Consider the following 16,579-nt stretch of genomic DNA (forward strand, 5'->3'; position numbering starts at 1 on the left):
ATTCTAGGGAAATGTCACTGGGTTGGTTCAGAAGACTAAGTTAGCCAGGTATGGTGACGTGCTCTATGACCCGAGCACTTAGAAGGCTGGGGGAACAGGATAGAGAGTTCAAGGCCAGACTGGGTTAAAAATATCAATGAGTAAGCTCACAAGCAGAACCCAGCACGTGGCCGAGCTGTCGCCCTCTGACTCGGGAGGCTTTGGAGACCACCTCGCGGTGTCAGGCTTCCGCTCGGTCTCAGGGACTAGAGCTTCCTTTAGGAATGGTGTGCTCACGCAGCCCACCAGCGTTTTCTGGAGTGCCTTCCTGAGTAGAGTGCCCCGCGTAGCCAGGGGGAAACTTAACTCCAAAGTACCCGTTCCTACGGGAACAGAAGATTGGGTGCCGGGAGGAGGGACTCATTCGTACCCGTGTGCGCGCGTGCACACGCGCGCACACACACACACTGCCACATGTATGTGCACACACACAGCTGCACATGCACTCTCACACACATAACTACACACACACACACACACACACACACACACACACAGCCTCGCTCCTGCACACAGCCCCGCAGGCCAGGCTGAAGTCTTGGCTCTGCACCGACGAGCGCATGACCTTGAACAAGTCTCTTGACCTTTGGGATCCTCAGTTTCTCACCCATGTGTTTGGAAGTGTATGTGGGGTTTTTTTTTTGAGGCCCTGAAAGTTGAGGTAAGGGGAGACTAAACCAACACCCAGCCCAAGTCCAAAACTACAAAGCCACCAGCTTCCTGGAGCCAGAGGTCAAGCCTTCTTGAGCACTGGGTTCACAAACTGTCTGTGCTGAGAGAACAAGCCAGAGTGTGGTGCCCCTGACCCAGAGCGGGCCTGGGAGGATGAGGGGGGTCTCTAAGTGGAGAACAAACGCTCCCCAGATGTGAAGTAAGTGTTCGGTCCCCAGGGTGATATATGATGAACCCTCCCAGCTGGTAAAGCCTCCAGTTCAGGCTGGTCCCCTATGGCAAACTTTACTCTGCTAATGAGGCTAGTAATAAGGGATGTCTATTGACTGAACAAGTGAGTATTGAGTATTGGAGTAGGACAGTAGGTAAAAACTAGGGGGAAGCGTGCACACACACACACACATATTTTATCTAGATGAGCAAAGCAGGCCAATCTACCTGGCCAAGGCCACACAGCCGTAGAATGACCTTGAAGGTGAAATGGGAAGAAAAAAAAGATAGAGGACAGGGCTTGAGCTCCTTCTTGCCTAGCACGGAACTGTTGTGGGCAGCTGCTGTTTCTCAGAAGACAGTGTGAGGTGGCAAATACCCACACCTTCTTGTAATAAGGCTCACAAGACGCCACAGCAGGGCGCTGAACGCAGGCAGAGCTTTCCTGGGTGTGAGCCATGCCGACTGTGGGACATGGGCAAGCCTACAGAAGCAGGTCTGGGACCACTTCCTTTGTAGACAGGAAACAGCTCCGAGAGGCATGCAGCTTCTGAGACAGGGAGTCAGTTTCACTTGCTAGCCAAGGCCCACTGGCCCAGCCCTGCATGGCAGACTTCCGATCCAGTGCTCCTGGCAGGAGGGCCTGAAGCCACCAACAGAGAGGGGCTTCCCTGTCCCCAGGTGCCTCCTGCACACTCCAGCCTTCCCTGCTCCCTCACCCCCAGGATGTAACCACACAGACGTCTCCCCTTCACCGGGTGGATTTATTCTTGGGGGTGTGTGGGCGATGAGTGTTCGTGTGGGGGGGACGTTCGTCTAAATTTAAATTTAAAACGTTCAACAGCAGCCTATTAATGCTGGGGCTGGAAATGGATGGCTTTTCCCCCCCAAATAAGCAGAGTGATAAGTAGCAGCCCCCTCTCACTTCTGACCCAGCCCTACCTTTCCCCGTGCCCATGGCAACGGGGTAGCCATGGGCTATCAAGCTGGGAAAATGAAAGCTCAGGGAGACAAGGGCCACTGTCTCTATCCTAACTCTGTCCAGCCTTCCTGTCATGGCTGTCTGGGCTACTTCCTGCTCTCCAGGCAAGGCATCCAGGTGATCCCTGCACCAGCACCACCGTGATGTGCCTGGCCCCTGAGGAGTATTTCACACACGCTATGTCACCCAGCTCAACGGCCAGGGAGACAGGATGGAAGTAGTGCTCTCATCCCGTGTTATACATAAGAACTTGCAGCCCTGATGCCTTCAGTGGCTCCCACGTTCTTTGTGCCGCCTGTGTCAGGGCCAAGAGTCAAACTGCGGTGAACTGGCAACACAGTTCATGAAATGGCTGGCAAGGTGGGTTAGCGAGATGGATTAGTTTGATGCCAAACCTGACGGCCTGACTTTGATCCCTAGAAACCACATGATGGAAGGAGAGAGCCAACTCCCTCAAGGTGTGTTGTGACCTCCACCTCCATGTGTGTGCTACAAAGCATACACACGAGTGGATGAATGGATGGATGAATGAATGATATCAAATCATTTTAAGAACCAGCACATGGCTTCCCTGTATTTTTCAAAGCATAGCTTGGTGTGGAAAAAAACAAAACAAAACAAAAATATAAACTCACTTCTAACCCAGCCCCTGGCTGGTTAGGTCCTTTCTGTCCAGCTATGTCTCAGCCCACGGGGAGGCTCTTGCCCTCTGTGGCTCCTGTGGTGTTCTGTAATTGCTGAGCGATTTGGAGATGACTGGAAATATATAATTCATGGGTGTGTCTTTCTCCCCAGTCCCTGGAAGGCACTGAAGCATGACTGGGGAGCTTTGACCTCCATACCGAAGGAACCAGAATCTAGACATCCCAGTCAGAGAGCCTACTGCCAGTCAGTAGACCCTGGCCACCCCAGCACAAGGTCCTATAAATGAGAACCCTAGCACTGAACCCCCAAATAGAGTCAGTGATGGAGAGCTGGGTAAAAGCTGTGTGAATTGAGTGATGGGCCCAAGGGCACCGGCTCTGCCTAAGCTTGTTCTCCAGGGCAGGTCAGAAACTGGGCCTCCATCGAGGTAGGCAAACAGTGCTGTTTGGTGTGGGCTGGGTGTGACCAGCCTGTGGTGCTGAAAACAGCTCAGGTTGACAATCAGCTGGGGAGAAACATGAACCTGGCCTGGGGGCCTTCAGGCTCCAGCCAGCGCTCACTTTAAACTCCCAAGGGCTGAACAATCTAGTTTGCAGCTTCTAGCACTAACCAGGTTTCTGGAGCGAATGGCAGCAGCTGCTGATCCTTGTGTGTGAGTGGGGTCTGGGACTGGAGTCTGTGCTGGGCATGAGGAGGGACAGCATGGGATATAATGGTACATGACTGCTGGGTGGGAGAAGGGCAGGCGCAGGGTGTGCCAAGAGGGGGCTGTGACACCGTCTCCTCTGCTGATGTTTAGATGGTTGACTGAGGAGCTGGGGAATATTCTCTTTCTGCCTGTGGTTGTCCTCTGGGGAGGGGGGGAGGCATTGGAGGAGATATTGGTGGCGTAGAACCCTTCTAGCCACTGAAGGCCACGATGAAGATTCATTCCTGAGGGCCAGTGACCTCTGCACCTTCTGGGAAGTCCTCATTCCCAGCTTTCTCATCAGACTGGAGGCCGCAGATCGGCAGTGGGCAGAAGGTTCTAGATTCACACAAGCCTGGGTCTGAGTGGTGTCTGGCTGCTTATCGGCTGAACTTCTGTTAAGCAGATTGACTCTCTTGTCTGTCGAGGGAGCATTAAAACCACTGTGCAGTCCCCTGGAGAGGTCATGATGGGGGACACGAAGGTCCAAACTGCAGTGGGTCTCTCATGGCCTTGAGGGAGCTACTGGGTCAGGGGAGGGGTGGGCAGAACTTCCTCCCCCAGCCAATGTGTACTCTCTGGCTGATCCTGGGTGGAAAATTCCTCTCTGGGGAAGAGTTTCTAATGGAAGTAGTCACTGTTCCCAAATTAGAGTCTCACTGGGTGTGTCAACAAGTGGCAGTATGCTGGCGATTGTGGCTAGAAGGAGCTGAACCAGAGCAGTGTGGACACAGGACCGGAGTGTCTGGAGCTACTCAGTTCTGGCCTGGCTGTGTGGCCCTGGTCCCTCTGTTAGGCTCTCTGAGTCCTTCATGTATAAGCCATCGGGCCTGTCCTGGCTGGTTTGGGGAACCTTGCTTTCTGATGTCACTGGACACCTCCTTCTGGCCTGTCCGTATCAGGCGTCTCGCAGGGACACGAGTCTCTAAGCCTCAGTTTCCCCTTTAGTTAGAGAACGCCACTTTGCCGGGTGGTACATCTCAGCCTCCTATCCTGCTCCATGCTCCTCACTCTAAGGAAGATGAAGCTGACTGGAGGGTAGTGTGAGCTCTGGAGCGAGAGTGATGGTCCTCAAGTCCCTTTTCAGACACAGGTCAGGAGATGTGTTCGTCAAGAGGCCACACAGAACACCGCAGGTTTGTGGCCACAGGCCTGAGGCCCACCAAGAAGGGATTGTGCCTCCTGGTTCTGAGCAGGGACGGCATCACACGCCCCAGAAGGAACCTTTGGACCTCCCTCTTCCACCCTGTGTGGGCTCCCTTGGGAAGCAGGGACACAGTTGACCACAAGTTCGGGGACAGCTTGAGGTGCAGCCTGTGTGTGATGAACCCACTCTTGTCCCAGTATCCAGTCAGTACATGCTGCCCGGTGTCCCCCTGCTGGGGACCTTCTCTGGAGTTCTCAGCTCCCAGACAGCTCCCAGAGGGTCCTTCTGGACCCATAGAGTTTCCCCCTTGGTACTTGTGCTTTCCAGTTATGCTAACCGAGCAGACTGGAGAAGCAAGCTGGAGCATGGGGAAGCCCAACCGCCAGACCATGCTGCAGGCTCCACACAGCAGAACCGGTCCCCTCCTTCCTCCCATGCCCTCCTCCGGCCTCCAGGTCTTCTTTCCCTTTCTCCTAGCTCTGCCACCCCCATGGGTCTGGCCCCTGGATAAACATTCTGCCCATGAACAGAACCATCCATTATCCCCCTGACAATTAGCAGCCTATTAAGGATGCCTATGCAAATGAACACTAATTGACCCACGACACAGCAGCGCCTGCAGGAGAGCGATGACTCCAGATGGCTTAATGATAGGGGCCCAGGGCCCTGCTTTACGAGGCTCTCTCTTGGGGAAGGGAATGATCCGGGCTGCAGAAGGCAGCCAGCTGCCTGGTAGAGAGGACCACAGATGGGGACTGTGTCTCAGCCGGGTCATCAGAACCGCTGGACAGAACATAGCTGCCTACCTTGTTCTCTCCAGGCCTCCCTTTCTACAGCTTCTCTTACCTTCCCAGCCCAGAGCGGGCAAGGATGTGACCATCCTTTCCTGGAAAATAGCCAAACCAACGATTACAAACCCTTTTAATGGCAGCTTAAAATAATAGTGTGTGTCGTAGAGCCCAGGGCGATGCTTTCGTCCATGTGAGATGTGTGATGAGAAGATCAGAGGGACCAGCTCGTCTATTGCCTGGGACAGTCCTCATTTCCTTGTGTTAGAACATCGAAATCCACTCTCCTAGCTGTGTGAAATGGGTGACGAATTGCAGCCAACCATGGTCACCTTAATGTGCAAACGGTCGTATTTGTCGATGCGGCAGTTAGTCAGAAAGCACAGTAGTCCTTGCCCACGCTGTCAACACTGGTGGGGTTCAGCTCTGAAGGTCGGGCCTGTGGTCATTTGCATACGCTTCCTTCTTGGGGTTGGAGGCTACTCTTCGTGTCCCAGGCCTCACGGCTGTGTTCAGTGTCGCGTGTTCCGTGGTCCTGGACAAAATGTGACATGTATATGCTGTTACAGTATGAGCAGAGCTGGGTCATCACTCCAAAAGCACGTTTCTGTCCCGGAAGCCCCTCCTGTAGCAGGGATGCTGCAGACACTTGCAAGGCATCTTACACTCAGTACTCTCATTCTGAAAAGAAGAACTTTTTCTTTTCCCTCTTCCTATCCTTTCAGATCCTGGTCAAAGCCTGTGCCTTCATTCCCAGGCAGGTTGGGCTTTCTCACGCTTTCTCTGAAGCTGTCCCCACCCCTCATCTGCCCTGTGATGCTTGGATTCCATTACTGGACCTGCCGGCTTTTCTGGACCCTATCTTAAAAGGACATGGCTTGCTCTCTCTTCCTCTTCCCCATCTCCTTCCTCCAGGCAGCTGCCAGGATTCACAGCTTGCCTACCCTGCTGCTTTTCTCTCAGACACTAATTGTCCCCAAGTTCCCTTTTGAGTCTGTTTTAAAATCCTTTTATTAAGAAGACTAAGAATCCAAAAGGGACCCGGTTTCCCTGGCAACATATGGCCCTTGAATAAGGACTCCCCCGATTTCCTCAGTAGCCTTGGCTGCGTTGGATGGAGGAGAATGTTAGGCCTAGGCTGCTGCTCTGTGGAGACTGGGTGTGGCAAAGACTCTCTGAGCCCATACGTTGTACCTTGTACTGTGTGCTGATGACAGTGTCCAAGCCCCTAGAGGCGTCAAGGTCCAAGGTTTGGCTCCTGACTCAGTGTCCCCTTCCTGCTCATCTGTTTTCTCCTTCTTCTCACTGGGGAATTACATTTGCTCTGTCTTTGGACAGCCAGGCACTTAGGAGGCTCTGGAACTCCCTGCCTCAGTTTCCCTGGATTTTAAAGAAGTCGTGAAACAGAAACTGGCAGAGGGAAATGGATTCATTTGGAGTTTTGGGTAAACAATGATGAGAACTAAGAGTCTCAGTTTCTCCACTCCTCTGCCTCAGGACTGCACAGTATTATAGGGAAGATGGGACAATGTTGAGCTTTATAGGGTGTGCCAAGAGGTGGGAACAGGAGGATCAGCAGTCCAAGGCCATCCTCAGGCACATACGGCATTTGAGGGTACCTCAGGTTATATGAGACCTTTATCTCAAAACAAAAGATGGGGCAAACCAGCTGGCTCAGCACTTGCTGCAGAACCCAACTTTAGCCCCCGGAACCCAGAGCATAAGGCGAGAACTAAGGAAGTTGACCTCTGACCTCCACATGCAATGTGTGCCTGTGTGTGCACACACATACACTATGATAACAGATTAAGCTAAACTCTGAAAGCAAAATGAGATGAAGCCAGGAGATGTGTATGGGCTGGGTGTGTGCGACAAGCCGCCCAGGCTGGACAGAAACTCTTCCTGGGAGACACACACCTCCTTCAGCAACAGGGCCTCTCATCTCCCCGGTGGTCCGTGCTGTCAAGAGGTAGGAGGTGAAGACAGAGATGACCCAGACAGGCTCCTCTCCAGCACCAGGAAGCCATCAGCTCTCACCAGCTGTGTTTCTCTGCAGATATTTCTGAGGAAAACTTTGGTCATAGGTTTAGTTAGTCCCTAGACCTGTTTAGTCCCCAACTGCCTCTGACCACCTTGGTCAGGCTCTGGTGTAAGGAAGAAAGGCCCAACCTCTCCCCAGCCTAAAAGTTTCCTTCCTAAAAGTTTCCTTCCGGTCTCCCTCAAGAATCTCTTATTTGGTGGCTCAGCCCCTACATTGGTTGTTTCTGGTGTTAAAAAATAATCTGCATTCAGGGCTTCTGTTGAAGACCCTGCCCATGCCCACTGAGGCAGGGACAGATTTCACAGATGAAGACACTGAGACTCGGGGTCTCCTGCAGTAAAGAGCAGGGGGCCGTGAGAGCATCCTCAACAAGTGACAACCCCAGACCCTACCCAGCATCTCTCTGTGACTGATTCGCCTTACAGAGAGACAAGTGCAGCCCAGGGAGGTCCAGATACTGTGACTGCCAAGGGAGGGCGTCAATACCACAGAGTCCCCAGGTGATAGAGACAGAAGGAGGAAAGAGCTCGCCGGAGTCAATGCAACGCTGTGGATGGGTGCAAGGTTTATGGACTTGGGAGGACTCCGGGGAGCTGCCTCACACACAGTGAGGAGAGAGGGAGAGGTAGGGCGGGCGGGCTTGAAAGCCCTTTAAACAGGGCACCCGGAATAAAGTAGGTGCTCAGCGAATGGTGGCTAACTAATTATCCCATCCTGTTCTCTCTGGAGGGGGATTTCTGTCTGTGAGAGGGAGGAAGGAGGGAGAGATGCGGTCTTAGGGAGAGCTGCTGAGTGGGGGAGGGCTGCCAGCTCCGGGAGGTAGAGAAACAGTTAGCTTTCTCTGAGGACAGGGCACTGTGACTCGGAGACCCACCCTAAGTGATACAACATGCTCCCTCCCCCTGAGCCCCAGATTCCACCCCTGTCTACTACCTGAGCCCATCAGCCCTCGGTCTTGATTTCACATTAAGGCCTGGGGTGAGGGGCAGCCCCTTCTGTCCTCACCTTCTCCACTGCAAACAGCCTGGGGACGGACTGAACACCAGGTGCTGGGGCTAAGGCATGGTGTGTGGGGCTCAGACTCCCCGGGGGGGGGGGGCTTTCCCTCCCAGCCCCAGCAGGAAGGTGTGGGTAGGAAACTCGAATTTGCAACATTCTCCTGAAGGGGAGGTGGCGTGGCCCCTGCTCTCTGTCCCTCTTCCTTGAGTCTTCAGCCCACCCCACACCCGTCTATTTCTGTCTTCTGCCTGGCTGCTAATGAGTTCGGTGTCCCCCAAACGCCCACCTGGCAGCCACTTAAGGTAATATAGAGAACAGAGGGGGAACAACCAAAGAGGCAGACATAGAAACATCGCCAGCAAGGGAACTGCTGAAGGGGCCGACACCGTGTTCCTCGCTATGTGGCAGATAGCTTCCCAGGCGCTCACAGGAGCCTGGGGAGGCAGGTGAGCAGCGGGGCAGCCTTGAGTGTTTCCATTGTCTTCCTACAGTTTCGTTCAATCCTCCAACAATGGAGGGGAGAGGCAGGGAGATGGAGGCTGGTGAAAACGCGTCTCTCTCCAAGTTAGATGAAGCCAGGTGGGCTTCTCGCCAGGGCTCACACTTTGACCTAAAGATCTGTAATCTTCAGTGCTCAAGGTGGGGAAGGGGTGGGTGTCCTCCCAAAGTACCAGACCCCTTAAGCCAGCTGAGGTGCATTCCCATATCCCCAGTTCTTGTGAGGCAGAGGTGGGAAGAGCTTGAAAGTTCAAGGTCGTCTCTGGCTTCATGGTGAATCTGAGGCAGCCTGGGCTACAGGAGGCACTGCCTCCAAAAGCAGGAGGTGGGGTGGGGGCTGAAATGCAGTGTCCGTGGAACCCCGGTGAGTTCTGTGCCAGTAGCAGGGCCTTGGCACTCAGGACTCTTGTGGTCTGGCTCCGCCCACTGCTTTCTGCCTCCTGGCCAGGCCCTTCCTAGAGAATATCCCTGCTCTGCAGCTTTGGGTTTACAGTGTCAGGTTTGAGGATCCTGAGGAATCCCTGGAGCACGGGAACATGGAGCAGAGGACGGCTTCCCCCAGAGAGCAGCCTTTGACCCCGCAGATATAGGAAAGCTACCTTGAAGCGTCAGGTTAGGCGGGAGCAGCCTGTTCCATGTAACTGGAAGGATAGACGGTAGCTGGCTAAGTGGAGAACTGGATGGATGGGTAGACAGGCTGACAGATGAATACAAAGATAGATGGGTGGATAATTGATTGGTATGTAGAGGCTGAAGGTGATGGATGGACAAACGGACATTTGGCACTACAAGTGTGTGGATTTTTGTGCTGTGCTTAGTTACCAATTCCACGTGCCTAAAAGGTGGCTGGTGCAGTAGTGCTTCTGAAGGAGTGGGGGGGCAGACACTACCCAACACCTCAGTGAAGCTCCTGTGCTTTTGTGTGGCCTGAGGGGCCACTCGGGGGCCCTTTCGCCGGCCATGGACTATTGGGTCCTCCTTGCATTGGCTGAGAGCGTCCTTTCGCCCCCTGCTGCTGGCAACGTGAAACAGCATTGCCCAACACTTAATCTCCATCCTTGTTTTCCTTCTGGCAAATAGTCCAGAATGGAGTTCTCAGCTTCTTGTGCCCATGAGCATTCTCCGAGGCCACCCATCTGTGACACCAGAGATGCTAGCTGGAAAGTCAGAACTTCTCAGCAGCTGCCAGGACAATTTGAATTCCCAACAATCAGACCCTCCTCGGAGAGGCCCTGACCAGGGGAAGTTGCTGCAGTAGCTGGAAAGAGATGCAGTCTTGCCTTGGGGCTATCTCTGAATTGTCAGAAAGTGTCCAGAGTGTGTGGGAAGAGGCCGAGTCAGAAGGGTTAAGAGCTGTGGTTTGGCCAACCAAGATAATGGCACTTACCTGTAATCCCAGCACATGCGAGGTAGAAGCAGGAAGAACAGGAGTTCGTGGCTTAGAGCAAGTTTGAGTCTAGCCTGGGCTACACAAGACCCTATCTAAAACAAAAAACAAATAGCAAGAAAAAAACAAGCAACCCAGTGGTTTTAAATGGCCCCTTGAGACAGGAGAGAAGAGAAGATGGACAAAGGAGGCACTGAGCTGGCCACCTGGGGCCCGTCAGCAAATACTGATCAGTGGATGGGTTGCTTCCTCAGCCTGCTTCCCTCACTTCCCATTTCCCCTCAGGCAGTGATGGCTGCCTGGAGATTTGATTTCTGCATTAGAACAGGAGCCCTGGGAGGTGTGTTTTATCTCTGCATCTCAGCTTGAGCTGGAACACAGCTGGTCTCCTTTAATATTCCTTGGGGAGAGTGAGATGAAGGGGTTTGGGCAGCCACGTCTCTGAGGTTTCCTCTGGACTTGTGGGAACCCACAAACCCGCGCATGCATATTTGACAAATAGAGACAAAGCTTGTGTAGAGAGGGAAGAGCAAGCAGCTCCGGCCTGCCCACCTGGCAGCTTCTACGCACAGATTCAACCAACCGTGGGGAAAAAAGCCAGTGAGGGGAAAAATGCCTGGGGCTGGGGAGATGGCTCAGTTGATAAAAAAAAATTGGCCACCTAAACATGGTAATCTGAATTCAGAGCCTCATTGCTGGGAGGGCAGAGGCAGGAGGCTAGCTGGAGCTCCCTGGCCAGGCAGTGTTGCTGAGTTAACTTCCAGTTTTGTGGAAAAGATGGTATCTCAAAACACAATAGGGGGAGAGTAACTGCAGAAGTTATTCAGCATCGACCTCTGCTCTCCAGACACACAGCTACTACCCACTCAAACACACCCTTACAGATGCACACACACTCAACACGCACACACACCCGTTTATACTGAATGCCTAGAAAAGTCCTCCTTTGCCAGTATTGTCTTTAGTGCCTTGTAAAAAGAACTTGAACGCAGACATTGTGTTAGGTGGTCTAGGATACGTGAGGTGTTTGGAAACCCGCAGGAAGGTGTGTGCAGATCCTAAACAAACCCCAGCCCCCAACCCAGTAGGATTGAAGCACCGAATTCCAGTGTGGCAAAGAGTGCAGGCGGGGTTCCGGAGCCCTGGAGCCCATGCAGCCCTGCTCTCAGGGTGCTTCTGCTGCTGCTGCTGGCCTCCAGTCTTCTCTGGGCCTTTGCGCCCCCTCCTGAGGCCTCTCGGGATCTCTTTACAGTCCCTGCTTTGGTAGGGGCCTCATGCCTGTGTCCACTACTGTGTTGCAGGTGGTAGCCCGGTGCCCTGAAGCCTGACCAGATGGAGGCCTCCCAGCACGTGTCCCCAGAAGGTGGCACACAGCTCGGTCGCCCGCTGGAGCTAGAGGAGAGGGCAGCATTAAAGCCCTCGGTGAACTAATCCGGCACAACAGCCCAAGGGGCTGAGAAGGGGCCTGAGTGAGCAGAAGCGGTGGGGCTCCGTTCCCCAGTCCCTGTCACCAGAGTTCTTTAGCCACACTCTGGGTTGAGGAACAAGATGTGGGGAAAGGGGACCGTGTCCTGTACTTCGTCTTTCTTGGCCCCGGGCAGCTCTCCTTAACCTTGGGACACCGGCAACCTCTGTCCTCATCTCCTCCGGACTCAGCCAGGTGCTGACCTGCTACACTGTCTCCTCTGGTGGAGGGATCAGAATACCACAGAGTTTCATCCCTGTGGAGTTCCGGGAAGCCACGCCCTCCACGCCCCTTCCCAGCCATCAGCCCAGCCAGCCCTGAGCCAGTCCGGAATGATCCGGCTATGGCCAAGCTCTGGTTCAAGTTCCAGCGGTGTTTCCGATATTTCCGCCGGAAGCCCGTGCGCTTCTTTACCCTGCTGGCTATATACCTGACCGCCGGGAGCCTCGTCTTCCTGCATTCGGGCTTCGTGGGCCAGCCTGCTGTGCCCCAAAGCCAGGCCAGCCCCGCGGCGGGGAGCCCGGTAGAAGCGGAGCTGCCCTTCCTGGGTGACCTGCACTTGGGCAGAGGTTTCCGGGACGCCGGGGAGGCCTCCAGCATCACGCGCAGGTACGGACCCTCGCTCAAGAGCAAGGACACCAGCGAGAGAGCCAAGCTGGGCGACTACGGAGGAACCTGGAGCAGAGCCCTCAAGGGGAGGGTTGTCCGGGAGAAGGAGAAGGAAAAGGAGGAGGAGAGAGGTAAGAGTCTGGAGGGACTGAGGGAGGAGGGAAGAAAACACAGAACACAAAGAATAACAGCCAGCAACTGGTCACGGAGCTCCAGACCCTCGTGGATGTGGGAAATTTGCACTGTCATCCACAGTGAGCAGGTTACACAGCTCCTCAGTTGGCAGGGTCCATTTGAACCTTTACACTGGCCTCGGTTTACAGTCCCTGTGCCCTTTACCACAGCTGGTTAAACACACAGAAATGCCAGCATCAGTGTTTCTAGAACTCTTGAGTGTCCTGGGGTCAGCAGTGAACACGTGCTCAACAGAGTTGCTGTGCTTCCTGTCGTTAGGGAGGTGGCTGGGCCAGGTGATGCCTATTGCCATTCCTGAGGTTGAGAGGCTGAGCTAGGAGGAGCTGGAGGCTAGCCTGGGCTATATGAGACTCTGTCTCAAAGGGAAAAAAAAAAAAAAAAAGGCACCAGGAGCTCAGGATCAGTGGCAGCTGCTTAGCAAAGCGAAGTCTGTACCAAACAGCTCTGCATCTGCTGCACTCCGGCCTGGCAAAGACGCTCCAGGCGCTAACACAGCCCTGGGTAAATTCCGTTGCCTTGTCACAGTCTCTCAGCCTTTTACACCCAAAAGGATTCTGATTATCGGTACATGTCACAGGCTTGAACAGGGTGCAGATGAGCTCATGCATGTTTAGCAGGTGTGCAGGGCTGGGGGCGGGTTGCTCAGTGGATAGAGCAGGGTTCCCAGGGAGGGCAGGGCACGTCTGTAATCCCAGCGCTAAGGTAGAAGCAGGAGGATCAGAAGTTCAGGGCCATTCTTAGCCACATAGGAAAGTGGAGGCCAGCCTAGGCTAGGAGACCCTGTCTCACAAACAGATGCCACAGGAGGGATGAGCAGCTAAGAGCAAAATCACCTGTAGAAGACCCAGAGTTCCAGTCCCAGCACCCATGTCAGGTGGTTCATGGCTACCTGTAATCCCAGCTCCAGGGGGATCTTATGGTCTCTGGCACATAGCCACCACCACACACACCACCACACACACCACCAAAAATAAGTTAAACTAAAAGCAAGCAGGCACCAGGTATGGAACCTGGAGTTTAAGCCCCATCTGCCCAGATGTTTGGCTTCCTCTGAAGGCGTCACCATTGCACTGGCAGCTACCAGTGACCAGCAGGCTGGGAGACCTTCCATAGCCACAGCTCATGGTATTAATATGGGAGGATGTTCAGGGAACCCTGTGAGGATGGGGTGAGAGGATGGATTGGTTCCACAAGCCTTAGAGTGCCATTGTAGGAAGCCCTTCTCCACCCTCCTCTGCCCCCTGAAGGTACAGGATTCACAAAGGGACCCATCCTAGGAACAGGGACAGGTGGCCTTGAACCTGGCTCAGAAGCTGTGTAGGAGACTCCTACTTTCCAGCCCTGTGAGAGACCTGGAGCTCACAGAAGGGAGGAGACAGAACAGGCTTGGCCTAGGGTACCAGTCCCAGCTTAACCATCCATTTACGTCTCAGATTCCCTCCTCCACTGTAGCCCACTGCCCTTCTTGCTGTCCACTGAGTGCCCTGCTGTCTTTGCTCAGGATCTCAGCCCATTCAGCCTACATCTGCATAGCTCCCCATGTCCCTTCCTCCTCCCATAGCTACGTCCCGGAATGTCCCAACCATCTTCACCTCATGCCTCGTCACAGTCACACACACACACACCCATCCCCCCAGATTTACTCTGTTGCCACACAGCACCGGGCAGAGGCCTGTTGCTTGAACAGCTGGGCCTCTGATCCAGGAGGGCAGAGGTGTTCCAGTCTTGGCCAGCTCAGCCCGTCAGCACCCGGGACAGCGCAGGTGCGCCTCTGTAGCTTACCCGGTATGGATGGATGAGTAAATGAACGGGCGACTCTCCCTCTGCCAGGAGACCTCCATTTCAGCTTTGTCCACACCCAGAACACCGCCCCATCCAAGTCTGATCAAAGGCTCTTTTTCTGCCCTGTGCCATGTGGTAGCCCTTGTGACAGTGGATCTGCGTGACAGTGTCCCCGTGGGTTTGTGAGAATCAAATGCAGTCAGCGCTCCATAGCTGAGGGTTCATACCCTGAGATTCAGCCAACCACAGACCAAAAAAAGACCTAAGGAAAAAATGTATTTGTATGGATCACACCCTGGCTATCCCCCTTGTATTTTCAGTGTTCACACCACGTTAGGGACTAAAGCCATTTAGAGAGAACTGCTGAGCATGTGAGGGAGGAAGGGTCTGAGTCCTGTGCAGATACTGCACTTCATAAATGTGGGGGATGCTGGACCCCACCGCTGTGGGATAGATACTGGGAGACCACTATGTGGCCACTATGGCTGTTGACGGGAGTGATGCCATTTGCTGAGCACCTGCTCCATGCGCGACACGCCTGGCACACCCTCTGGTTTGTGATGTCACTTAACAGCTGCCCCGTGGCTGGTACTGGTATGTGTTCTCAGTGGTCGCTGCGGGCTGGACCATGTTGGAGCAACTCATTGCTTTACCTCACTAGCACCGCTCCATGAGTTAGAGGCCATTTTGCACGTGGCTCGTGATGGCTACACTGGTTGTTTGCAGAAGAGCTGGAGTCCGAAACAAGAGCCACTGGTTTCCAGAGCATGCGAACCTTCTTCTCGATGCTGCGCGCGGCCCAGCACACTGAGCTTGTACATATTTTGTGAAACGCAGAGAGAGAAGGAAGAGCATGTAGAAAAGCGGCCCCAAGCTCTGGGCCCTCGGCAGGCAGCCTCGGAGACAGGCAGTGTCCTCCTTGTTGAGGGACTTACTTGGAGTTCAGCATCTTAGGTCAGCTCTCAGAATGCTGCTCTGGCCTGACGCTGGAGCCTGAAGCCTGGCTCTCTTCCAAGCCACTGGAGACCTGCAGGTCGTGGGCATGCAAGACTTGATCCTCAGAGCCCTGGGACTGTAAAGGGGAGGGAAAGAACTGCAGCCGGTGGAGCTGGCACCCGGCAAGAAGTCAGATCCCTGGGTGCAGCCAGCATCTTTAGTTGGAGGGCGGCCCCAAACCAACAAGGTTGATGGCCTGGTCAGAGGATGACCACGTGACCAAATGAGATGAACTGAGGACGCTGGTCAGAGCGTGTGGCACCTGTGGATGGGACGGATGAATGGGTGGAGGTAATGATAGGTGCACAGTGTTCGAGTCCCGTTCACAACAGAAGAAAAATGTACCCCTGCCTGGGCTCAGCCGCCCTCTTAGCAAATGGCCTCCATCAGAGAGGAGGGCCTTCCATAAAAAGATTATTAAGAGCATAAGAAAAAGTGTGAGAAGAGGAGGTTGTTACATTCTGGACTCTGAGCTGGAGATAAATCACCAGTCTGCATCCCGTAGCTATTTCATTGGTCTCTAGGGCCCTGGAGATGCTGATGGATTGTGTAAACTCAGCCATTAATCCCCCTTGGTGTGGCCTGTGACTAGGCACTGTTTTACACACCTCACCTCTGAGAGCTTCTGCCACTGCAGTGGGATTTGAGCACAGGCCCTGGGAAAGGTCCGGTGTTTGGCAATCACATGGCTGAGCTCAAGCTTGGCAGTGCCATGAGGTTCCGGTTATAGGGACCAGAGAAGCTGGCAGGGAGGAACCACCAGGCCCTTGACGTTGACTTCATTGGGCAATGGTGTGTGAAATGCCCATGTTCAAAACATCCAGAGGACCTTGTATCTCCTCCTGTTGACAGATAAGGAAACAGACACTCAAGTGTTCCTTCAGTAGATGTGTGTACCTGCTGTGTGGGACATCTCAGCTTAATGCTGGCCCGGGGAGGAGTCATGCAGCTTTCAGTACTCCAGATAGACCCCTGGGTTTCCAGAGCCCTGGGTTCCATCCCCCGTGTCACACCACACAAACTGAAAAAGCACTCTCTGCCATAGTGAGCATGTCATTTCAAACTAAAAGTGCAGGTTTGGGGGAGAAGGACATATGAGCCAGTACTGACTGTCACTGCAGGAGCCCTTCCTCTCTGGTCCTCCACCCTGGCGTATGAGCAGAGTGGAGAAGCCTCCACTGTCCTGCCTCTAAAACAGCGCGTTGGAGGTGACAGACCTCCAGGTTTGCTCCAGGACCTCCTTGTGGATGGATTCACCAGGTCAATGAGCTTTAGCATCAGAGTCCTGGAGAATGTCCGTCTGTCCTGCCATGCCACCAGCCTGCAGAAAGGCTCTGAACCTGGGCTTCAACATTTCTTAATCACACACCTTTAATCCCAGCACTCAGGGAGGCAGAGGCAGGTGGATTACTGTGAGTTCAAGGACAGCCTGGTCT

The 16,579-nt window shown here is 53.9% G+C and overlaps 1 protein-coding gene across 1 annotated transcript in view; it reads left to right on the forward strand.

The window, feature by feature from the left end:
- Positions 1 to 11,723: 11,723 nt before the first annotated feature.
- Wscd2 (WSC domain containing 2) overlaps positions 11,724 to 16,579 on the forward strand; it is a 38,104-nt gene continuing 33,248 nt past the window's right edge. Inside the window, exon 1 of the mRNA XM_055606067.1 lies at positions 11,724 to 12,301. Coding sequence (XP_055462042.1) covers positions 11,905 to 12,301 — 397 coding nt within the window. The 5' untranslated portion in view covers positions 11,724 to 11,904. The remainder of the gene's footprint in view (positions 12,302 to 16,579) is intronic.

Source organism: Psammomys obesus, unplaced genomic scaffold, assembly GCF_907164565.1.
Source record: "Psammomys obesus unplaced genomic scaffold, mPsaObe1.curated_primary_1811, whole genome shotgun sequence".
Taxonomy (NCBI): domain Eukaryota; kingdom Metazoa; phylum Chordata; class Mammalia; order Rodentia; family Muridae; genus Psammomys; species Psammomys obesus.